The sequence below is a fragment of the Crinia signifera genome, chromosome 4, assembly GCF_055691185.1.
Source record: "Crinia signifera chromosome 4, ASM5569118v1, whole genome shotgun sequence".
NCBI lineage: Eukaryota > Metazoa > Chordata > Amphibia > Anura > Myobatrachidae > Crinia > Crinia signifera.
This window is the reverse complement of record NC_139220.1, coordinates 198,654,404-198,680,308: the sequence shown is the minus strand read 5'-3', so window position 1 is coordinate 198,680,308 and position 25,905 is coordinate 198,654,404. Positions and strand designations below refer to the sequence as shown.

At 43.5% G+C, this 25,905-nt stretch overlaps 1 protein-coding gene across 1 annotated transcript in view; it reads right to left on the bottom strand.

Annotated features, from left to right (window-relative positions):
* Positions 1-3,432: 3,432 nt before the first annotated feature.
* The window catches only part of LOC146072509 (store-operated calcium entry regulator STIMATE-like), a 76,702-nt gene continuing 54,229 nt past the window's right edge, over positions 3,433-25,905 (bottom strand). Inside the window, exons 5-8 of the mRNA XM_083179732.1 lie at positions 14,672-14,784; positions 11,122-11,205; positions 8,326-8,451; positions 3,433-4,102 (exon numbers count right to left, since the gene is read on the bottom strand). Of these exons, the coding sequence (XP_083035858.1) occupies positions 4,064-4,102; positions 8,326-8,451; positions 11,122-11,205; positions 14,672-14,784 (362 nt within the window). The 3' untranslated portion in view covers positions 3,433-4,063. The remainder of the gene's footprint in view (positions 4,103-8,325; positions 8,452-11,121; positions 11,206-14,671; positions 14,785-25,905) is intronic.

The following is a 25,905-nucleotide window of genomic DNA, read 5'->3' as shown; positions in this document are numbered from 1 at the left end:
ATCTGCCTCTTGAGCTTATTGGGAGGCAATAGAGAAAGCTGCATGGTTCCTTTGATTGAATTACACACAATCAGAGCAGTCGGGCAGCATTCTCCTCCTGCTTCCCAGCCTGCAACCAGATAGTGAATGGATGGCTGGATCTATCCACCAATCAGAGTCCATCATTCTTTACCTGCTTCTGAGCCTTCAGCCTGAAAGGAAATAGCTGTTATTATGCTGTTTGGTGGATAGCTCCAGCCAACCGCCAATCAGAGTGCTGACAACCAATAACTTGATGGAAGCAAGTGGAGATATAGCACGGGACCAAAGGAGGGGATGTTTGTTTTGTAATTTTGTTTTGTTTGGAATTTCCCTGTGAGTGTTCCTCAAATACATTGCTTGCCCCAGGCCTACAATCCTCTTAAGATGGCCCTGTGTTAAAAATCATTCTTTATGGTACATTTGGATAGAATTGCCAGTGGTGTTTTGAGAGAGGAGAAGTGTACATTGTCCATGCCCCCTTACCTCCCCTTCCACCATCGCCAGAGTTTACTGATCAGGCAGACCTTTCCAGGTTATTACACTACTGCACAGATGTCAGGGATAGTGGTAATTTGTATGGCGTTAGTGGATAGGAAAGAATAGTCTAGAGCATGGGTCTTCAAACGGCGGCCCTCCAGATGTTGTGAAACTACAAATCCCAGCATGCCTTGCCACAGTTTTGCTATAAGGGAGTGTTAAAACTGTGGCAAGGCATGCTGGGATTTGTAGTTTCACAACATCTGGAGGGCCACAGTTTGAAGACCCATGGTCTAGAGCAGGGCCGTTTCTAGAGAATTTAGCTCCCAGGGCAAAGAAATGAAAATGCGCCCCCCTCCCCCCCCCTTCATAATGTGAAAGAGACTATATTGTGCGCGCCGAAGGCGCGCCCGTCGAAAAAGGGGTGTGGCTTAATTAAAGGGGTGTGGCTAAATATAAGGACGTGGTCTAGCAGGAGAACAATTACCTTACACCTCACTCTTGCAACCTGCATGACCAAACATTGGTTACCGCAGGAATGGTCATTGTCCTCCACACTCAAGTTGGCGGGCTGAAGGCCACACAGTGACACAAAAACCTAAATGCCCACACAGTGACCTAGTACGCCTCAGAGATCAAGCCCAAACAATGACAGGCTACATAAATCATTATACACTGTAATTCCAATTACACATTATGCCGCACACCGTGATGCCAATTACAAATTACACCCCTTAACACAATACACCCCACACTATGATGCCCATTATGTCCCACACTGTGATGCCCATTATACATTACGCCACACTCCATAATGCCCATTACACGCCACACCATAATGCCCATTACACCACACACCGTGATGCCCATTACACATTATGCCCCACAGCATAAGGCCCATTACACAATATGCTCCACATCATAATGGCCATTATACATGATAGTTGCCAGGAGTTACATGCTCGTTGCCACTGGTTATTTCCTGCTTGTTGCCATGGAGTGATTACATCTTCATTGCCACAGGGGATTTCCTGCTAGTTGCCATGGGGTGATTACATGCTAGTTGCCATGGGGGATTTCCTGCTTATTGCACATCCCAAAATGCAGGTTCCCGCTGGGACTGACCAGTTTCAAAATCCCGGTGTGAACCTTCATTTTACGATGTGAAAGCAGTATTACATTAAGCGTAACCCCCACCCTTCCCCTCTTACACAGCCCCCCCCCCCCACCCCCACTGCTTTTATACACAGTGACACAGTGACCCCCACTACCTGCACACAGCATGTCAGCGGCGGCTGGGTCTTCCATCTCAGAGGCACAGCGGCAGCAGTTTCCTTATAGCAGCCAGCCTGCCGGGTCTTCACCATAGGGACACAGCATCTGGGGTCTTCCATCTCAGCGGTGGTGGACTAGTGCAGCGCATGGATGCTGAGGCCACGCCCACCGTCTGTCTTCTAAGGCATACTTGCCTACTTTCGGAAACTGGTTTCAGGGAGATCTACACTGGCCACTACCAGCCTACACACACACACACACACACACAGGGGTCACTACCAGCACACACAGGGGTCACTGCCAGCCTACACACACACACACACACACACACACACACAGGGGTCACTACCAGCACACACACAGGGGTCACTGCCAGCACACACACACACACACACACACACAGGGGTCACTGCCAGCTCTTATTGATACACCCAGGGGGTCACCTACACACATATTGGTGTCAGTGGCAAGCTACAGTACATAAACACACACCCTACATCACAGAGCTGCTTGCACACACACAGTACCAGCCAGCATGGAGCTGTCACTGTCTTCAGCCTGCAGCTTCCACAATGTGGGGGTGAGGTGAAGACTCCGCAGCTGCTGCTGTAAAGTCTCCCTGGAGGCTCCCTCTGTCTGCTGGGCGCTGCGGCAGCGCTTACGATGCACGCTAGTGCCAAGCTCCGCCCCCATCTACCCGTGGCTCCGCCCCTGCTCATACTGACAGCCGGAAGGCAGGGAGAGATCCTTCCGGCTGTCAGGTGTCCCTTCAGTAGCGCAGCGCTCCCCCGTGCTGACCCGGCTCTCCAGCAAAGTGATACGGCGGGTCATGGGGGGAGCTGGTGCGGCGCCTGGCAGCTAGCAGTGGCGGACAAGCCGTGCAGTCACGTCACGTGGTGGCAAGCACGGCGCCCCGGGCGGCTGCACGGCTTGTCCGCCTGTAGAAACATCCCTGGTCTAGAGAGCCAGGGGTCTCTGCACGCACCACACACAGGGCCGGCGCCACCACTAGGCAGGACTAGGCATTTGCCTAGGGCGCCGGAGGGTGGTACTGAGCCGCCGAGGTACCATAAAGAGGTACCCGAAAGCAGGGAGCGGGGAGCACTGGCGAGTCTGTGATCCATCCTCCCTCTCCTATCCCGCCCGTGGCGTGCTCCCTGCTCCCCCCGCTCCCCGCTGGGGGGATTTCAGCGCGGCACCACCCCATGCCACAGTATCGTCCGCACCCGGCATGTGGCGCAGGGGGTTTTGCCTGGGGCGGGCGGGGGGCTTGCACCGGCCCTGACCACACAACATGTACCTTTTATTGATATGCCCATGACAACCCTGTATACCAAAGGAACAATTCCCATTGAGTTATATTTTTGAATAGTACTATTAGCAACTTTATAACATTACTTATTTTAAAACTATCATCAGTTGCCATCTACATAAAACTGAAGAAAAACAGCTTTGAAGCAGCGGATGTCTAAAGAGCTGCACCGTGATCAATCTATTGGATCGGTGTAATAGAATGCAGTAATAACGTACAAGGGCATATACAGGAACAAGATGAACAGAACTTTGTATTGCCCACTGACTAACCAAGTAAAATGCAAAACCTAGAACAAACAAGCACTATTAGCATTTGAGCAAAAATAGTTTTTTTGATCCTAGTATATTTTAATAGACAAAATGAGGTTTTAAATATTGCACAAAAAACATGTTTACAATATTATAATAATTTCAACAGATATTTAGGCAACATTGTGCTTTACTAGGATGATAAAATATAGCATAATAAATAATAATACTTATCTAAAAGGGACCCATACATCTTCAATAAATGCAGCAATTCTACAGTTTGCAGATGACTTGCTTGAGTCATCAGCAAAATCCAACATGTTGGAAATCTTTGATTTGCCAATTCCTATCTGAAAATGATCAGAATCCGCAAATCAGATTTATTTTATTTTGTATGATTTGGTCAATCCCCTTACAATAAGACGATCATCGAAGTCCGCTAATTAGCAGATAACATTACCAAATTGGGGAATCAGGGAATTTATGGCATGCATTACTTCTGGTTAAAGGGGAAGTTCAAGGTGTGTGACTATATAATTAATATCATCATGACCCACTTCACCCATCAGACATTTCGGGAGAAGGGATAGTATGTTTTTAATAGGGTTTTTTTGGATATCCTTTAAAAATTGAATTGTTGTGGTCTTCTTTATAAACCACACGATGATGATCAATCAAACAAAGCAGGAACAGATGTCAGTCTTTAACATTTCACAAGGACATCCTGTTAACAATACATAAGTACAGGGGATGGCCTAAGCAACACCTAGAGTAGAGAGAGAGAGAGAGAGAGAGAGAGAGAGAGAGAAATAATTATAATGCACACTTCAGGATAAACAGCCAACATCTATAATTTGTTTACAGAAATAAATACAATATGAATCATTAGCTAGAACTTTACTTTAAAAGGTAATCATGTATTATCACGCTAATTTTGCTCAATAAAAAAAAATTAAGATTACCCCATTTCTTAGCTCTTTTGCTGAAATAGTTACATTTTACAAAAAGCAAATGTGGTATTTATCAAGCTTTATAAGAACTGAATTAGTGACGGAACTGCTGTGGATGAGATTTCATTCCATGCCAACCATGTAAGCTACTTGGCAACCCCAATTTTATAAATGCAAAGCTCTATAAAATAATTTGAATATATTACTAAAGCGCTCCACCATTCTTTAAATAATCTATATTAGTGAACGTACACAAAACATTAGAGAAAAGTGAACATAAGAACCATACAAAATCTATGAAATGAAATTTGTCTCTAGTGAGATTCTTAACTGCTAAATCACAAACTATAAATAATAAAGTTGTAATAATTGAAATACAGACCTAAAAACTAGCAAAATCTACATTATTAACTTAGTAAATTTTCTGAAGAGCAATCTAAAAGAAAACTACATCTTCAGTACAGAAAGTGATGAGTAAATATATTAACTGTGCAATATAATAACATCCTGTTTGCACAAAAGAAATGTAAGATTCCATTAGAAATGTCAACTCGTACCAGCAGTGAAGTTCAACATTTCTCTACAACAATGATCAAAAGGAGAAGTGTATGTAAAAGTAGGAAAGCCTGGACCCCCCCCAAAAAATTGGCAACAGAGATAGCAGGACCACATAGAAGGCTCATAATAAAAAATCTGAGCACTGTTCATACACAGATGAGTATTAGGTATACGCTTCAAATGTATAATATATGCCATTATGTCAGGGACAGTATATAAGTAGACAGCAGGGACTTTTTCCGCTAACTCACAATTCCACTGTTCCACATTAATACAGCTTCTAATCACGGAGAGTCAAACTGTAATCTAAAATCATTAAATTAGGTTTAGTTCTAAATATTTTTTATTAGCTTTAATGTTTCTTAGAAAATGATACGCTCAGCAAATTACCCTTACATACTTGCTAGGAGGTGGACTATAAAAATAAAAATAGAAAAAAAAAATAAAAAACTTTTCTTAATATGGTACTCCAGGTCAATAATTGAAGAACTGACAGATAATTCTTAAAAATTATCTGACGATGCTGGAAGGAAAATGTATCATGTTCTCATAAATGAAATGATATGCAGCAGTAACAATGTGCTTGTTCTATTTAATTTCAACAGTACATTGTAAAACAGTATAAATTGGTGTTTGACCACCAGAACAGCTGCATGGAATACACTGTAGATGAGATCATTATGAAATACAGATGAAACAAAGGAACGAACGTGACGGACAGACAGTACTAGTATGCAGTGGAAGAATTCCAAGATTGCATTACCATGGGAACTAAAAAGGGATACATGTATCTTTAGGAGAATCACTCATACATGTAGGAAAAGCACAAACCTAAAAAGAATGAATTTCAGTTATGGTGGTAGAATGCATTATACGGAGATGCCATTTGCACAGTGCAATTTTTTTTCTGCAATTCAGAACATCAATGTTATCAATGTTGGGAAAAATTTAACTTTTTCACTGCAAAGACATTACTTTTCACTATAGTTTTTCATAGAGGGCACACATATGGTTAAACTGAATCAAAAGAAATGAAACCATTGTATGAAATCATCCAAATAGACCATGAATAATAATGATGATACAAATTAAAAATAGACAGAGGCGTAAGTTCAACCCAGTAACCCAGAGTCAAGTTTTGTGCCCCCAAACTTAAAACAAGGTAAAATAAGTATGGGTGTGTGTGTGTTAGTGGGTATATGTATGTGTATGATGCTACCCAGAAGTGCGGATCCCGGGAGCATTGCTATGCCCCTGGAAGCTGCAACGCAACCCCAAGCAATGAATATGTAACCCCCCCTCTCCTGGCAACAAGCATGTAATTTCCCTGTGGCAACTAGCATGTAGGTAAGCAGCTCTTATATGGCATAATATGTAAGAAGCATTACAGTGTGTGGCATAATATGTAATGGGCATTACTGTGTGTGGCGTAATGTGTAATGGGCATTACGGTGTTTGTTACCCTTGCGCTGTGTTTCCAAGGAGTTCTACCTGGCACAATGTATCTAAGGGGGTCTGCCTAGCACAAGGTGTATAAATGGCACTACTGTGTGGTGTAATGTGAATTGGTACTATCATGTGGCCACGGCCCTTCCACACAAAGCCATTTCCAAAATGTTTGGCTATGCCCCCTTTTTACACGTGCACCTAAGGTGTGTGCAATTTCTTTCAAAATTTTGCCTATGGATCTTTCTAAATATTATTTAGAATACATACATACATACATACATACATACATACATACACACACACACACACACACACATAGATATATAAACATACACACACATATATATTGTATTAAGTAAACACACATAACTCTTACAGAATTAGAATCTGCATTCACTGATAAGTTCCATTAAACTTGTTGCAGCACAGGCTCAGCGTTACTAGGTGGGAGCAGTCTTGTTGTATGTGTTAGCAGGGCTCCAGGTTTAGAACAGCAGAGGGTGCACCGCACAGCTCCTTTGAAAGAGCAGCAGTCACAGTAGTATCCTGCTGTGAACCACAGAGGTGCTGCTGTACATGCAGGTCCCCTTCAGGGCTTTGAGCCCGGAGGCAGGCAACTCCATTGTCTCTGGGAGTTACGCCCCTGACAATAGACCATGATTTATAATGTATTTAACTTTGTTGTGCGTTTTCTTAGGATCCAAACCTGGCAGAATGAGAACATCAGCTCTTTCGTTCAATATTAGGATACTAAATCATTCTTATGCTTTCTTTAAGTGTGATTGATATTACAATTGATTTTAGATATTACAGTCTTTAGAGGTCTCATCATGCAGCAGTGAAAAGCCCTTCTTTATGAGACACTTCACAAAACTGGGCTTTTCACTGCTTCCTGGTATTCAAGTATAGGTAACTGTATTGTGGATACCACTTTTTATTGCAAAGCTGTGTCAGACCCGGGAGCTTGGCCTTCTTATGTCCTGGGTCGAATCGGCAGCAACCTGGCAATTACCCAGGTTTTAGAGGCGACATGAATGGGGTATAAAATCTCTAATTAGCAAAGACCACCAGGAAAATCACAGAAAGCCACCCATCTGCAAAAATTGATCTATGGGAAATTTACTTTTAATCTTGTCAGTAATGTAACTTAGAATGCTCATTGTCAGGTTTTTGGTCAGAGCACACTAGCACTCCTGAAATCTGCATTTCTCGGTAGCGCTGTGCTCCCCTGACAAATGCTATAGATCGCGTTGGACCTCTAGCATCTGTCTCCTAGAAGGTGGCGGACCAGTCTCTACCAGTCACCTCCAGACTCCCGCGACTGCAGAAGGACCATTTATTGAGGGAGGCCGATGGACAGGTAAGAATAACAGAATAGCTATATAACATTTCAATATATCGTATTGATATGAGGTAATAAATAGTGATAGCCATTTTACCATGTACATGTATATAGCCTGTATTCTTAAAAGCTTCAGTGTATTTTTTAATTATTTGTTTGCATTATTTACGCTCTGATGTATTCTGCGCATGCCTGAGATGTGAGACTTTCAGCACCCGGCAAAGAGGAGAAGGCCCGCATGGGGGAGGCTGCACAGGGGCCCATCCTCTCTTTAAATGCCCTTGCCATACATGATAAAAGATGCATAATAAACATACACCACAGTTTAATATCGAACATACTGTACAGAGGGTAATTATTTTTGTAGTAAATAAAATAAATGTGCCATATATGCCCTGAACAGTTATTAAAATAAAACACAGCAGATCTTCTTATTTGAGCCTATTCAGAGCAGTGGCGAAGTGACTAGAAGCAGACTGTAAAACAGCAGTTTATGACCGGTACTGTATAAGGTCTGCCCTATTCCTGTCATCCCTAAAGTAGCGCTTTCCATGACTGGCTCCATGCCTACCAGATGGAAGCAGATGTAATACAAATCATTCGTTACTTAAATCATTATAATTAATTACAATGGCAATAATCCCAGAATCTACGTTCAGCATAAAGTCACTGGGGCCTTCCTGCACCTACCTGGGTTTCATCATGCATTGCTGGTGGTAAATTGTCGGAATCCAATTTATTTTCAAAAAGATCATCCACTTTTCTTCTTTTGTATTTCCTCATTATAAGGCTGTCCACTACCCAAAACATTATCACCTGAAAGGAAAGGAAATAACACATTTTCCGATATGTTATTTCAGCTTACTGTGACATGAACAGGTGCACGACAAGTTTCCGTGGACAGGAGGTTACACAGAGAATGATATCCTAGTAACATTTCATTTCTTCCTATATCATTTCTTTTGTCATGGATACAGGACTTTAGCAACACACCTGCGGAACACCATCACACATGGCATGCCGACAAATAGTGGTACAGCCAATGCTTTTTTATAAGCCAGCATTCCTACAGGGTAAGGGTTTCAATTCTTTTACATATGTTCTGGGGCCCATTTATTATTTATCAGGTTTTTGAGCCGGTATATGGTCGTTATGTTGTCATACATTGGATTGACCACTGAAGGTCGACACATGAAAAAGGTGGACATGCCTAAGATCGACAGGGTCAAAAGGTCAGCACAGCTATTAGGTTGACATTGGGAATGTCCAAAGTCAAAAGGTTGACATGGGTTCTTTAAGTTTTCTTTCAAGTCGGCATGTGCCGACAGGCGGTATTTCATGCCATACCATTCACTAGGGCATGGAGGGGAGGGATAATATAATAGTGAAGCATGGCAAACGCAACGAGCCATGCGAGGGCATGTGTTGCACTTTTGGTGTCCATGTCAACTGTCAACATTCAAAACAAAAAGAGTGAAAAACCCATGTTGACCTTTTGTCTGTCGACCTTCCCAATGTCGACCAAAAGCTTGTGTCAACTTTTTTCATGTGTCGATTTTCAGTGGTTAACCCATTGTGTGTCAACCTTAATAGTGTCGACCTAACAACCCATACCCTGTGAGCCAATAATCATAATTGCTATTTGCAGCAATAGGAAATTTAATATGTATAATTGAACACACACAGAAATGGGAACTTTGCACTTCCCTGTGATGTGTAAAAGTAAATTGATGTCATTAGCAATCATTTTCCGTTCAGTTTCTTTGCTCGTGCTGTAGAGGGAACCTACTGTATAGAACACTCTCTGGGTACTTTTTGTAGACTGTAAGCTAGAACCTAAAATGGCTAACATTCTAGGTTCTAGCTTAAATGAGATTGTGTTAGCTACTGGGTCCAATGCAAGGCCATTGAGAGGCCCATGGTGCTCAAGTACTGCAGGCATAACCAAAACATGGTAGTCGTAGACATGTCTGCTCCCCAAAAATGAAAAAAAAAAAAAGAAAAATACTGTATACATCGCTGGTAAGCAGCAGTGCTCAATGCAAGGTAGTACAATGTTCCCGTTCTGCAGCTAGACCCCTCCAATAGGCCAGTGCCTAACTAATCCGTCTCCACTTTCCTCCACTCTCAGTTCCCCTGGGGACAAGCTTTGTAGTGCTTCAGCATTAAGGCAGCTCCCATAGAAATCTAAATGCTTCTGCAGCCTATAGTATTGCAATTTGCAATATTAGGAAACTCTTGAGCAGGATTTCTATCCCTGAATTTGAGCCTCCAATGCCAGGATTTGGGGATTGAAATGCAAATGTGCATTTGATTTTTTTCTGCCAAGCCCGGCTAAACACCAGCTACGCTTAGCTCAGGGGCTGTTGTGCAGCTGCGCAGTGTGAGGTTAGAGATCATGCTGTGCGCCACCCACCTGCCCAGGTCTTCTTTGCAGCAAAGGTCTTCTTTGCAGCAGTTCCTGGTGCAACGTAGCACCTGAAACCAATTTTGGGGATTACAGGATTGGAAAAATGGCCCAGGATTGGCCTCCCTAATAAAAACTTGTTATAATTATGAGTGAGGACAGCTTTTACGTAATACATTAAGCTAAACAGAGCAGTATTTTAGGATATACTGGATTTGAAAAGGTTCAATTAAATTAAGGGCTGGTCCTAAAGAGTTAACAACATGAGTTAACAACACGGGTGTATGTATCGTGATTGGAACAAGCTGCACATGCATGCAACTCATTCAACATACATACTAGAAAACCCTGCGGATGAGGGTGCGTATGCATGTTCACTTGCCCACCGGTCACAGAAAACCACCCACTTATGTGACTAGTCACTGGCCAGATGAGTTTGGCCATATCTGTAGTAGTTCGCTTTTCTGCCTCACAGAACTGAGGTCATTAGTTCAATTCCCAGTCAAAGCTAATCAGTCTGGAGTTTGTATGTCCTCCTCGTACTTGCATAGGTTTCCTCTAGGTGGTTTACTTTGTTTTTGGAATTTGGTTGAGAACTCTGCCAAATTTCAAAAACAACACAAACCAATCTTGTTTTATTTCCGCAGGATGGACAAGTGTTCATTATGTGGGGTCAACCCTTAATTGTGCATAGTCTCTCTTTGCAATGATTTAAGCAATTAATCCTGAGTGCCAATGCTCCCCTGGTAACTCCACAATTAACATGTACTGTAACAAATACATATGGGTGTGAGTTTTCATCCTAAACAGCCATTCTTCCTACCAGAGATTATGAGAGAAGTACGATTAAAAATGTTACATTTTACAACAAGGCTTCACATACACTAGGACTGCAGTGGATGACATTTTAACATCCTATAATAAAACTAGTACCGTTACAAAACAGTTTTGCGTGATAAAACAGGAGTTAAAAGTCATTGTTAACTCTCTTTCCCATGGTGTAAGCCCATTATCCCTATTTCGCACAGATAATGTGCTAAATAAGGGCATTAGGCTGGCATCACAAGAGCTGCACTCACATTGACTATAAAAGGCACCACCAGCATTACCAGGACGAGCTCCAGCTTGGGATTTGGAATGTAGTCCAACAGAATTTCCTGAAGCTGCACATAGAAAAACACAAAGAGAGGGGATATACGTTGTACAAACAGACCTGTCACTTCAGAGGTTTCCCAGCCGTAGTCTACACATAGTTATTGGAACATTAAAGCAGAGATACAATAACATATTACACAGAAGAATGGAGTATCGGGACATTAACTGCAGACAATCAGGTTTACATACACAGAGCTGTTTCAAAGACATCTACTTAATGCTATGTTTTGAGCAGACAACAGTGTCTCACATGTAAAAGTTATAACATACTAATAGGGTTCATCCAATTATTTTGTTTATGGAGTGAAAACACTATCAGAATTCAGTACATACAATACTTTTCTCTTCTGTGACCGGTTACCCAACTGGAGGGACCTGGGAAAGGAAACTGCAAATAAAATGACCTTACTTGAAAATGCTAAGTAATCCTAGGGTCTGTTGTGTCAGTGCCAGGCATCTCTACGGTACAATTTGCATTCTGTATAAACGCATTTCCTGCTAAGTAGATGCGTGTTCACTGAACCAACAGGCGGGATGACATAACACAGCTCCAAAACATAATACATTGCTGCCAGATGGAAGTTAAGTAATCAGTGGGTCATATTAAACAATTAACACGTCACAGGATTATTTACCACCGGAAACTAGGGTTATTTTATTTTTATTACCATTTCAAAAAACTCACATGGTAACTAAATTCATTATCCAACTAGTGTTAAAACGTACTGTGGGTCAGATGTACAAAGATTCAAAAAGTGATAAAGTGGAGAGTGATATGCAACCAGCTTATCGGCTCCTAACTTTTATTTTTTAACACAGCCTACCACATGGCAGCTAGAAGCTTATTGGCTGGTAGTTTATCCCTCAACGCTATCCCTTTTTGAAGCTTAGTAAATCTGACCCCGTGAATGATAACTGGAGCAACAGCCTATCAGCTCCCAACTGTAAGTTTTCATACACCATACGGAAATAATTGGCTGGATAACCCTATATCATACACAACAATTTTTTTCAGAAATTGTTTTAATACTCGTTGATAAATAAGCCACATAGTGTTTAGTGCAGTGTTGGTAGAAGGTTAACTGGATGGCTGCAGTGTTGCTTGCGATAAGTGGTACAGAAAAAATGAACAGAAAAAAAAACAAAACAAAGCCTTCAAGTATTTGGCTAGCTCTGGCCAACACTCTAAAAAAAATAAAAAAATAAAAATCGAATTAAAAAAAGAGAGTTACTTGTTTCCTAGCACGGCGCCCAATATTTTGATCATAGTACATCTTATACAATCACATCGCATGCTATATAGCGGCATGTGATGCAATGCAATTTTTAATTGTACAAGCACCCTGATGGGAGCTTTCAATGTTAAATGCACCCCCATTGGCAACGACACCCCCACTATCAACACCAACCCGAAGCGTGGCGAGCGCAGCAAGCCCGCGAGGGGCGGTGGTACGCGTCCTCCGACCTTTTCATACCCCCCACTTGTTCAGTTGACTCATTGAGTTGACTTTAGACAGTGTGGCGAGGGCAGCGAGCCACCGAGCCCGAAGAGTGGCGAGCGGACACGGATTACTTTACATGTATTCCGCGTCCACTCACCACGCTTCGAGCTCGTATTATGCATGCGCTCGCCACACTATCTAAAATCAACTCCACGCCGACATAGATAGTGGGGGTATGAAAAGGTCGGAGGACGCGTACCGCTGCGATCGCCACGCTTCGGGTTGGCATTGACAATGGGGGTGCATTTAACATTGTAAGCACCCATAAGGGTGCTTGTACAATTAAAAATCGCTTTGCATGCCATTTGCTGGCATGCAATGCTATGCGATATTTCATTGTACAAGCAGTCCTGTTAATTTAACATGAATATCGTATCGCACACCACTAAGTATGGTATGCGATGGGCGCATACCATTTCAAAAAATTCAAAGCGGCTACATATTTAAATTTAAAAGATTTTGATAAACACGTGGTGCTCCATGTTCAAGCCCTACAACATGTAATCATTAATTTATCTTTTCAAGTATACAGTAACGTGCAAGTTGAGAAACATTAATGATAAGTTTATTACCATCATTAAGTGGCATAAGTTTGTCCCAGTTGCCCGGAGGCAAGATAAATTATATTTAGTTGGTGCAGCGGTTCTAGTTAGGATATATTGCATAATGAAATTTCCAAATATAAAGCTATTTTCTCAAGATGGTCTGGTCTCTGTCAGAAAATGGACGTCAAGAGAATTTTAAATTCATTCAAGATCAGATCCAATCCAAACCACACATCCATGTCAAGCAAGGAATGGCTTCAGAGAGTCCTGAAATGGCCCATGCAAAGATCCTAGTCCTCAATCCAATTGAAAACATGTTGCAAAAACATAAACATGGCAGTAAGCAGAAGATCCCATTCAAATCTGACAGCCATTCAACATTTTGTACATGGAATAGTGGGATACAATTGCCAAATCAGATGTGCAAAGTTTACAATTTTTTTTATCATGAAGACAAAAGGGGCATTCTCAAAGTATTCGTATAGTGGAACAACGGTACTGTAATGTACAGCTTTATTCATTTGTATTTCATAAAAAATGATCTATTTGGATTCTCGCTTGCTTTTTAGTTGGGGACAAGGTTACATGAAAGGTGGGTAGTGGTTTGATGTTTATCCTTTGTTTAACACCACAAAAACATGCAATTTCAATATACTATAGGTGTGCAATTTTTAGAACAAGTTTAGATCACCATGACACTTTTCACATCCCCTTTTTAGAAGACCCTAACTGGCACTCCCATGTTTATTTGAAGTTGTGAAGTAGTAATGTGCTACAGTAGGTCATTTAACTTAATTATTGTCATATTGGCTGTGAAATAAGTTCTAAAGCAAAATGTTACATAATTTACTACACAGTCTAGGAACTGACAGAGTAGAACAGGCTAGCTGTAGATTAGGTGTCATGGTAGCAGTGCAACTAGGAAGCCAAACTGAGGAGATCCAGGTGGACCGGCACTCCCGTAGCACTGGAAGATTTCACCGGTGCCCCACAGCTTCAAGTAAGCATGTTCACGAAGTACGTAGGTGCGGCACTCAGCTTTCTCATTCAAATAAGGAAATGACGACAGGACCAAGTCGACGTGTCGTGTCAACGTTTCAGTGCTTTTATTTGTGCACTATGTGTATCCTGATGATAGTGCATTTCATTTGTGCCGCACCTACCTACTTCGTATATATATATACACATATATATATATATATATATATATATATATATATATATATATATATATATATGTACACACACACATATATATATATATATATACACACATACATACATACACACATACACACACACACAGAGTTCAATAAATACTGTGCATCAACGATCATTATGCACCTACAAAAATAAAATGCAGAAAGATTATAAAAAACTGAAATACTGTTTTATACCAATCAGTGAATACGGTTATAGCTATTTACCTTTATCCATACTTTGATGAGTAGAACAAGGCTTATTATGGTCTTCTCAATAACCATTATTAAGAGATAAAGTGCACACTGGCCAAGCCATGCAGCTGCCTGTGGAGGGTACCCTGGGAATGAAAATTGAGTTTACATTGGAATTATGAAACACGGCACAAAAAGGCATTAATTTAAAATAAATGCATTAATGGTATCATTTTCAGTTGGAAGTGAGGTAAGACAGAGCAAGTACTGCAACTGTGCTCTTGGATAAACCATGTTGCAAAGCATGGGGTACAACAACATCCTGGCTGCTTTTGATTGTGGACCACATATGCAGGAAAACCTTGATTTTTACATAACAATTTAGATTTCAGATTTAGATTTCAGTTTGACCATGCCCCTTTCAAATCTTAATCTCTCTGCACATGACACCCGCACAATCTGCAATGCAGCATTTTGAATTAAAAATACCACCATTCTCCTCAGACTCTTCATGTGTTTCCCTTTTCCTTATGCAACTCTTGCACCCCCCACCCCAATCACCCTTTCTCTTTTAACAGGTTTAACAATTTTAGCAGGTAGTACTGTATTATGTTTGCTTGTTGTCCACTTGGCTCTACTGCATCAAGCTCTTTAATATTAATATTCTAATTTCTACTACTGCATTTGTTATTTATTTTGATGCTGTTCAACTTTCTAAAATGAAACCCAACAACAATTAGCATTTTGTATATGGCTTTCCATTGCTCTTATTTTTGGTGGTTTTGGGGTTGTTTTATGTAGCCACAATTATTTATATTGTTTTATACCGGTCACTTAGGTAATTGGATCACTCTCTGTAGACTCATGTGTTAATTGTTTTTTGGGTACTTGTGGAGTATCACGGCTCCCATCGTATGCCATATGTAGTGGCATACGATGGCATACGATGGGATGCGATGTTTTACCGATTTTTGAGCATTTTTGCTCAAAAATCGTATGCCATATGTAGTGGCATACGATGTCATACGATGCGATACGATGTTTTACCGATTTTTGAGCATTTTTGCTCAAAAATCGTATGCCATCGCATGGCATCGTATGCCATATGTAGTGGCATACGATGTCATACGATGCGATACGATGTTTTACCGATTTTTGCGCATTTTTGCTCAAAAATCGTATGCCATCGCATGGCATCGTATGCCATATGTAGTGGCATACGATGTCATACGATGCGATACGATGATTTACCGATTTTTGCGCATTTTTGCTCAAAAATCGTATGCCATATGTAGTGGCATACGATGGCATCCGATGCGATGCGATGGCACCCGATTTTGCAATGAAATGCATCAGAATGCATTGAAATGTGTATTAAAGTAGTGAAATGCCCCCAAATGCCATTTTTCATAGTGCACCACCCCCACTATCAACGTCAACCCGAAGCGTGGCGAGCGCAGCGAGCCCGCGAGGGGCGGTGGTACGCGTCCTACGACCTTTTCATACCCCCACTATCCACGTCGGCGTGGAGTTGAGAATAGAATAGTGTGGCGAGCGCAGCGAGCCACCGAGCCCGAAGCGTGGCGAGCCCCGCGAGGGGACGCAGATACCTGTGAAGCCCGCGAGGGGACGCGTATAGCTGTGAAGGTATCCGCGTGCGCTCGCCACGCTTCGGGCTCGCCACACTATTCTATTCTCAACTCCACGCCGACGTGGATAGTGGGGGTATGAAAAGGTCGTAGGCATAGGCGAATCTAGAATTATGGTAATGGGTGGTCCCAGATGTAGACATATTAGCAGGGGAACCTTTGCGCGGCGTAGCCGCGCGGCAAAAAGGGGGCGTGGCCTCATGGAAAGGAGGCGTGGCATCACAAAAAGGGGTGTGGTATTACACTTTAGACCATACACAGTAATGCCCATTACACATTTTAGCAAACTCCGTAATACCCATTACACATAAAGCCACACGCCGTAATGCCAATTACACATAAGGCCACACACCATAATGCCCATTACACATTGTGCCACACATCATGATGCCCATTACATACATATCAAACTGTAATGCCCATTACATATTTGCCACATAAGTGCTGCTTACCTACGTGCTCATTGCTAGGGGGTTCTTGCTTGATGGCACCATAGTACCCATTACACATGATGCCGCACACCATAGTACCCATTACACATGATGCCGCACACCATAGTACCCATTACACGATGCCGCACACTATAGTACCCATTACACATGATGCCGCACACCATAGTACCCATTACACATGATGCCGCACACCATAGTACCCATTACACATGATGCCGCACATGATTAAAGGGGGGGCGGGCTGAGGTGAAAGCGTGGAGAAGAATTGGAGCGGAAACTGCAGGGGTGACAGTCATTGACAGCTGGGCAGAGAGCAGGGGGCTGCCCGGCTGTATTCAGAGCACTGCAGGTCACGGCTGTTTGAAATAATACCCCTTTCACAATAGAAAATGCAGGGATTTTCCCGGGAATATGGTCCCAGGATCATGCAGGGACATTCCCAGGCTGACCCCTTATACACCAGCCTAGTCCCTGCATTTTATGGTATGAGGGGGAGAGACAAACACTCCCCTCTTCCTACCCCCCTTTAACCAACCAGCTATATCTTCGGAACCAACTGACCCATTTACATGAGACCAGTATCATATTGAAGAACTTTTGAGTTGGCTTTGAATGATTTTGGTTCCGTGAAACTGGGCTGTTTGGTTCCAGAGAAATCTGCCCTCAAAAAACATAAATAGTCATGAAATTACATTTAAGAAATGAAAAAAAAAAAAAAAACGGTTTAACCTCAATATCCCTGGAACCAATTAACCCATATGGATCCAGCCTGGTATCAGATTGAAGGCCCAGCGATTTGGGTTCGACTGAGATCAACCCCGAGCTTCAGTGATGCCGAAGGGGGAACTGGCAGCCATTGAACTGGGTGGGGGTTGGAATTAGTGGGTCCCATGTTATTCTATAGGGAAAACGTTCCAGGTTTGCCTGGCTGTATCTCCGGTTCCCAGGGGGCTAGAGACACGGGGCTGGGCTCGTTGGAAAGCCCCTTCCCTCAGCTACAAAATGGGCTAATGGGTGGTCCTGTGCACCCCCGGACCACCCCCTAGATTCGCCTATGGTCGTAGGACGCGTACCGCCGCCCCTCGCGGGCTCGCTGCGCTCACCACGCTTCGGGTTGATGTTGATAGTGGGGGTGGTGCACTATGAAAAATGGCATTTGGGGGCATTTCACAAGTTTAATACACGTTTCAATGCATTCTGATGCATTTCAATGCAAAATCGGGTGCGATCGCATCGCATCGCATGGCATCCGATGCGATCGCATACGATTTTTGAGCTAAAAAATCGGTAAAACATCGTATCGCATCGTATGCCACTACATATGGCATACGATGCCATGCAATGGCATACGATTTTTGAGCAAAAATGGTCAAAAATCGGTAAAACATTGCATCGCATCGAATGACATCGTATGCCACATGCGATGCGATGCGATTTTTAGCATACGATCTGCATACGATGCAGGTCGTGGGAGCCGTGATACTCCACAAGTACCGTTTTTTGTACAACATTAACAGATTTATAAAAAAAAAAATACCCCAGCATAAGTAGAATACCCACTCTCTGATCAGGCCATCCACTTGAATAGTATAACCTAAATACTGTGTCACAAGTGGAGGACTGGGAGGGTTCATGTGGCGCTCAGGAACCACTTTCGAATTCGCAGAGGTTGGGTTGAATCGGGCTGGTTTAATTATAGATGGTTTCACAAAGGTACACAATAAGATAACGTCTCTTAAAAGGAACCAACTGTACTCAAATACTTCTTTGAGCAGGAATAAATAAAAAGTCTAACGAAACTCAGGATATTGCTTCCGCGAATTTAGGGAAAAAGTCTCTGGCGTGGAAGAATGGTGAATGCGTGAGGACCAGAAGGAATGTACTTGCTGATAGATGAATGGATTTATGGTAGAAGATGCTGGTGGTGGAGGTAATGAAGTGTCCCAATAGCGCAACTCAAAGAGGTGACAGATGGCGGGTATAATGAAGCTGGAGAGGTTTGACGGAAGTGAATCAGGAAGCTGATTGGCCCACGGCCAGGTGGTAGCAAGGGATCCAGGGTACTGCGGTGGCACCCAGCGGGTGAGCAGGCTGAATCGGCTCGCAGACAAAAGAGACTGGAAAGGCAATGAGCATGAATAGGCAATCCAAGGCTGGCAAGGACTATCAACAGGAGGAGGCAGGAATGAGCCGTAGTAAGCCAGGAGTCTCAGCTGTGACTAGCTAGGAAGACTCTGTGCACTGACACTGGACTGCACCAGGCAGCTTCCCTAAATCCCTAGGAAACAGCTGGCATTGGCCGACCAGCCCAGCAGGACAGGAACTACACTGGCTGGCCCAATGAACGATTTGCCCATAACCAAGATAGCGGCGTCGGCCTCATGATACTGCCAGGACATTGCTCTCTGATGATGAACTACGCTAGGTGCAAGAAACGCTAGTTAGTGCAACAAACATTTTCACAGACTCGCAGTCTACCGGACCAGTACTTTTCTTATTTCACATTGTGCTTACAGAATGTGTGTTATTTAGTTTTAATAAAGCTTCTATTCATCAACATACAGCAATAGTAACACATTTCTATCATAAAAACAATGATAATCCCATAAAGGTTACATGGGAGAATTATACTTTGTTTCTGGCCATAATGGCTAGCTATGGCACATACATTTTTCTAAATAAAGCATTTTTTTCATATGCAGATCCTCAGATATTGCCATCTTGGAATCCCTCTTAAAAAGGCTTTCCCATGAGGCAGCTTTATCCAAAGGCAGTCAGCCAAGAGCACCTCTAGCAATAGCCATAGCCATCACTGTCTTGGGGAACTTCTTAGACGCCCTTAGAGAAGCCCTAACTCTATAAAAACACCTGTTTAGTTGGATGTAGAGCTTTCTACACAAATATTATGCAATTTTTCTCAAATACCTATTCACATGGGCCTAGGGTTAACTTAAAATTGTAGATGGGTTTGTCTTGTTCTGCGGTCTGCCCTAAATATCATACATCTAATGCAGGCATGTCCAAACTGTGCCCTCCAGCTATTGAATATACTACACATTCCAGCTTGCCTACCGTAGTTTTAGCATTCCCTACTAACAAAACTGTGGCATGGCATGATGGGAATTGTAGTTTCACAACAGCTGGAGGGCCATAGTTTGGACATGCCTGATCTAATGCTACTGTACATTATTACACTGTATGTGGGAATGTCCTCTTATTTATTATTTTTGACACTGGTTGCCTCTACTCTAAAATGTTATTGACAGGAGTTCACAGTGACATTTTACACATATGGGTTCAAAAGTATACTCCATCTCTATTTCTGGACAAATTATTTTATGCTTTCCATATGGACTGGTCAGAGATTACTGTACAGATAGTCTACGACACTATCCTATTTAGTTTATGGGATGAACTCCATGCCAATAGACTTTAAGCGACTAATACAACAATCTCGTGGAACCACTTTGCGTTTTTAAACTAGAATGTTAGTGTAGAATCATTTTTGTAACCAGACCCTTTACTTTCAGTATTGTTTTGTCCTTTATTTCCCTCTTGTGGGCCTTGTGTCTGTCAGCCATGTCTGTGCTGGGGATGCTGGGAAACCCCTTTTCAGATTAATTTGATGTTTTTGTATCTGCTAAGGCCGGACATTGCGCAATGTGTTGTTATGTTTGTCCTCTCATTTCACTGGTTAACTGATTATGTTCTGCTAGCACTTCCCATATTGTAATGCTACATACTTGCCAGAATGTGTTTGATGTATTGTATTCTTCCAATGAATAGAAAAAAAAAATATGTTACCAACTTGAAATTATCCTGACATTTTTAGTATTTGCCTTCTTTTTTACATATTAGATTCAACATCCCTAAAAAACAAAACCAAACCCACAGCTACTACTCACATCTTCTGTTATCTCCCCATGATAAGCTTGTCTTATCTGTGGGATATATTTGGAATCCTCAGAGAGTTTAGATACTGTACAGTCTCAGAAACCTGTAAATAGCATATCACAGCCCAGGCAGCAGTCATTGTAGTGTTTTCAATGATGTTATTAAGTGAATTCATCTCATATTACATTTAATGCCGCTTGTTATATTTATTGTTTCTTATTGTTTCTGAAAGAGCCACCAGTTATCACAGTGGTCAAGTGGGAATATTAGTACTTGAGTTTTCAGTATAGATTAGTGCGCTAGGGAAAAATCACTGTGCTTTATTGGAACAGAAAAAAAATATACAGGTATTGCTGTAAATTACGTTCCTGGATCAATTAAACATTGAACTAGAATATTTACTTTTGAGAACTGCACACAAATATGGGAGACGACTGTTATTGGATCAGGCAGGGCCAGACTGACAGTGGGGCAAATAGAACTACAGATAGCTTAGGTTGTTCCCTTGGTTTTTAGACTTAGGAATTGACACTTGAAGCCTCTGATACTTTAATGCAAAATTCCTTTATAAATAGTTTAGGAACAATAGCTAACTAGGAGGGCATTTCCTCGTGGATGTTACATCCCGCTTAAAGTTTAGGGAGTTTTTGGCCAAGCAGGAAGTCTCAAGCCTGATTTGCAAAGTAATCAGATTAATAATAGGAATAATAAATACATGCATTTTACCCATCTAAGCACATATTCCAAAGCATACAGGAGTGAAAATATGTCCAAAAAATAATTTAAAGAAATACATTTATAGGTTCCTATTCCTTGATCCATAGAGGAACATTTCAGTGTAGGCCACAAATAAATGATTGTGTCTAAAGGTTCACAATACTTTACAATATAATTAGCCAATTGAAATGAGAAGACATATTGGGGCATGCTTAACTTAAATTAACAATCTTAACATGATTAGTATGTATAGGAAAAGAAACACTGAGTTTTAATCTGTTCTATCGCTTGTTACACATGCAGCAGGCAGCCAGGAGTGGTGCTGGATCTTTGGTTTGCTACCTTATACCCCTTTCACACCAGAAAATGCAGGGGCCCACTGGGAATATGGCCCAGGAATCATGCCGGGCCATTCCCGGGTTGGCCCCTATCACACCAGAAAAGTCCCCGCATTTTCTGGTGTGTGAAGGGGGCGGGAAGGAGGCCAGCAGGAGGTGGGGAGGAGGCGGGCAGTCGGCGGGATGGCGGCAGAGGTGGGCAGGAGGTGGTGAGAATACTCACCCTGGTTGCTTGTCCTCTGTGAAGGCCGGGGATCCACACAGGCGGCGGCGCAAATTATGGGACAGGCGGTGGATGAATAGGACGCAGCTCTCCCGCGCCCTCACTGCCACCGGAGAGCTGCGTCATCATCATCCACCGCCTGTCCCGTCATTTGCGCCCGCCGCCTGCGTGGATTCCCGGCCGGACAGGACACCGAGGACCGTCGACCCGGGTAAATATACCCTACCCCATTCACACCAGCCAGGTCCCCGGGTTGAACCCGGGAACAACCCTGATACCTAGCAGGGTTGGATTGCTGGCAAATTACCCCGGTAATTTGTCCCAGGAACCTTTCACACCAGCGCTAGTATCGGGTTGTTCCCGGACTCAACCCGGGAATTTAGGCAGGTGTGAAAAGGGTTTTACATTCATTTAAAACAAATGGTTGATAAGATAGTGAAACACTTCTATGTGCAGGAATTTGTAGCACACATACATGATGTGTTCATATCCGGTGCTTTAACTTGTAGGTCTAAAATTGGATGCAGTCAAAATCCCGAATGGGTCATAATCCCGAATGGGTCATAATCCCGAATGGGTCATAATCCCGAATGGGTCATAATCCCGACAAGGACAAAATCCCGACAAGGACAAAATACCGACATATACAATGTACAGGTGAAACTGTCAACATGACTTTGGGTCGACAGGCCGCGAGGTCGACATGGGTTTTTTCACCCGACATGTGCCGACAGGCGGTATTTCATGCCCTACCATCCACTAGGGCATGGTGGGAGAATAAAATAGTGTGCTGAGCGCAGCGAGGCACCGTGCCCGAGGCATCGCGAGCAATGCCAGGGGCTGCGGTTCACCTCCAACTGTGTCCATGTCGACTGTGGTAAAAAAACAGTGAAAAAACCCATGTCGACCTCGCGACCTGTCGACCTCGCGACCTGTCGACCCAAAGTCATGTTGACAATTTCACCTGAACACGTTTATTAAATAAAGTCTAGTGTTTAATGATAAAGTAATTTTTTATATGATATACATTATTCAGCCAGTGTCACTTACAAATATCTTTCCCTAGTCTTCAGGGTGTTATCAAATTTGAAATATTGAGATGCCTTGCAATAATATAAAAATATGCATACAGTAAAGCCAATCCATGGCCGCATCCAAGGAGGGGTGACAGGGTTGTTTGTCCCAGGGCACCAACACTCTACCCATGAATTGTGCATGCCGCTGGTACTGAAATCAGAGCACAGCATAATTCAGCTGTGTCTCAGATTTCCCCATTACACAGCTGCTGTCATTGCCACCCACCAAGGTAATGCTGAAGTCACTTTCAGCCTCTCGTGTAATTTCACAGTCACCGCCATGGCCACTGGGGTTTCTGTGACACCAAGGAGCCAAGAGTGAGGCGGCGGTGCCATTTCACTCAATCTCAGCTCCTTCGTCAGTGGCGAAGGCAGTGTGTGACTGGCTGGCAGTGGGCTTTGAGCTGTGTGGCGCCATAAATACATTATCAGTTATTGTGAATTATATATAAACAGCACTATATACTAATTTACATGATCTACTAATATTTTGTGAGCTCCCTTTTTTAATCTTATGTCTGTCCATTTTTATGTATGCAGATGGAACAGCTCTCATAAGAGCTGCTCCTAGAATCGCCATGCGCCGCTCGCCAGAAGGGGGTGCACGCGCGCATGAGATGCTTGTGCGCCCCATTCTGACAGAGCCCACCTCCACCCTCTGCCTGTGCCCACACCCTCCCCTAACCCTGCACATCTCCCTGAAACGGAGACAGGCAGGGAATCTGGTGATTCCCTGGGCTGGCTGAGAGGCGCTACATCTGTAGGTCCTTTAAATTTTAACAAATCTATTGAGTCCCATTTTCGTTAATCCATTACTAATGTTATTTGTATTTTCTTAGAATGAATCCACCAAAATGTTTTCGTGCATTCCAAGAAATAATGAAAACATAGCAATTGCTTAATAGATAAAAGAATACATTATACTTTATTTTTAGAACTGCCATTATTTATATACAGTATAGGCACAGTACCTGATATAAGGGGTGACATTCTATGGGATGAGAATTTTTCGCACTTTCAAAATCGCCCATTATCGCACTTTTTTAATATCGCATTTTTGCAGCGAATTCGCATATTTAATGAGGTGCGAATTCTGGAATGAAAAGTGCGATTAGGTGCGATAATGTGCGAATTTTAGGCATGAAAATGTGCGAATTTTAGGCATGAAAATGTGCGAATTTAAGGAAATGTGCGATTTTTTGTTCATCAAAAAAAAAAAAAAATGGCGTGGGGTCCCCCCTCCTGAACATAACCAGCCCCGGGCTCATTGAGCTGGGGCTGGTTCCAAAAATACGGGGGACAAAAAGCATAGGGGTCCCCCATATTTCTGAAACCAGTCCCGGACTCTTGGACCGGTCCTGGTTCCAAAAATACGGGGGACAAAAAATCTGGGGGTCCCCCGTATTTTGAAACCAGCACCGGGCTCCAACAGCACTCAGTGTCATGCCAGAGCCGGGGGACACTTTTTATATAAGGTCCCCCGGCCGAAACATGAGCACCGTGGCTGGTCAGCCTTGGACGGGGTACATGGAGGAGTGGGGACCCCCCCATAAAGGGGTCCCCCCCCCCCAGGCTTCACCCGTCCAGGGCTGAAGCCCGGGGCTGTCACCGGCGTCCGTGGCCAGTGGACGCCGGCCTGATAGTGTTAAATCTTCCATAAATAACATTGCTTGATACAGAAGAACTACAAGTGCCAGCAGACCTCCCCCGCATGCTGGGACTTGGAGAACCACAAGTCCCAGCATGCGGGGCATTAATGGGCCCGCTGGGACTTGTAGTCCACCTGTAAAAAGAATGTTTAAAAAACACACACACAGAGAAGTAAAACTTTATTGCACACACACACACCTCACTTTTACACCCACATACTCACTGATCCAGGATCCAGCGCTGGTCTCCCTTCTGCTGCAGAGCCGGCTACCCCCGCACTGACAGCGGGGACAACCGGCTCTCTCCGATGCCGCTAACAGCCTCTGTACCGCTGTCCCAGCGCTACAGAGGCTGAGAGCGTCTTTGGCTTATGCGTCTCCATGGGGCTGAGCGTCTCCATGGGGCGTCTCCATGGGGCTATGCGTCTCCATGGAGACGCATCGGCCAATCACGCTCTCAGCCTCTGTAGCGCTGGGACAGCGCGACAGAAGCCGTTAGCTGCATCGGAGGAAGCCGGTTCAGCCCGCTGTCAGTGCGGGCTGTCCGGCTCTGCTGCAGAGAGACCAGCGCTGGATCCTGGATCGGTATGTATAGCGGTGTAAAAGTGAGGTGTGTGTGTGTGTGTAATAAAGTTTTACTGCTCTGTGTGTGTGTTTTTTTTAACATTCTTTTTACAGGTGGACTACAAGTCCCAGCGGGCCCATTAATGCCCCGCATGCTGGGACTTGTGGTTCTCCAAGTCCCAGCATGCGGGGGGAGGTCTGCTGGCACTTGTAGTTCTTCTGTATCAAGCAATGTTATGTATGGAAGATTTAACACTATCAGGCCGGCGTCCACTGGCCACGGACGCCGGTGACAGCCCCGGGCTTCAGCCCTGGACGGGTGAAGCCTGGGGGGGGACCCCTTTATGGGGGGGTCCCCACTCCTCCAGGTACCCCGTCCAAGGCTGACCAGCCACGGTGCTCATGTTTCGGCCGGGGGACCTTATATAAAAAGTGTCCCCCGGCTGTGGCATGACACCGAGTGCTGTTGGAGCCCGGTGCTGGTTTCAAAATACGGGGGACCCCCAGATTTTTTGTCCCCCGTATTTTTGGAACCAGGACCGGTCCAAGAGTCCGGGGCTGGTTTCAGAAATACGGGGGACCCCTATGCTTTTTGTCCCCCGTATTTTTGGAACCAGCCCTGGCTCAATGAGCCCGGGGCTGGTTATGCTCAGGAGGGGGGACCCCACGCAATTTTTTTTGTCAAAAAACACTTTTCCACATTTT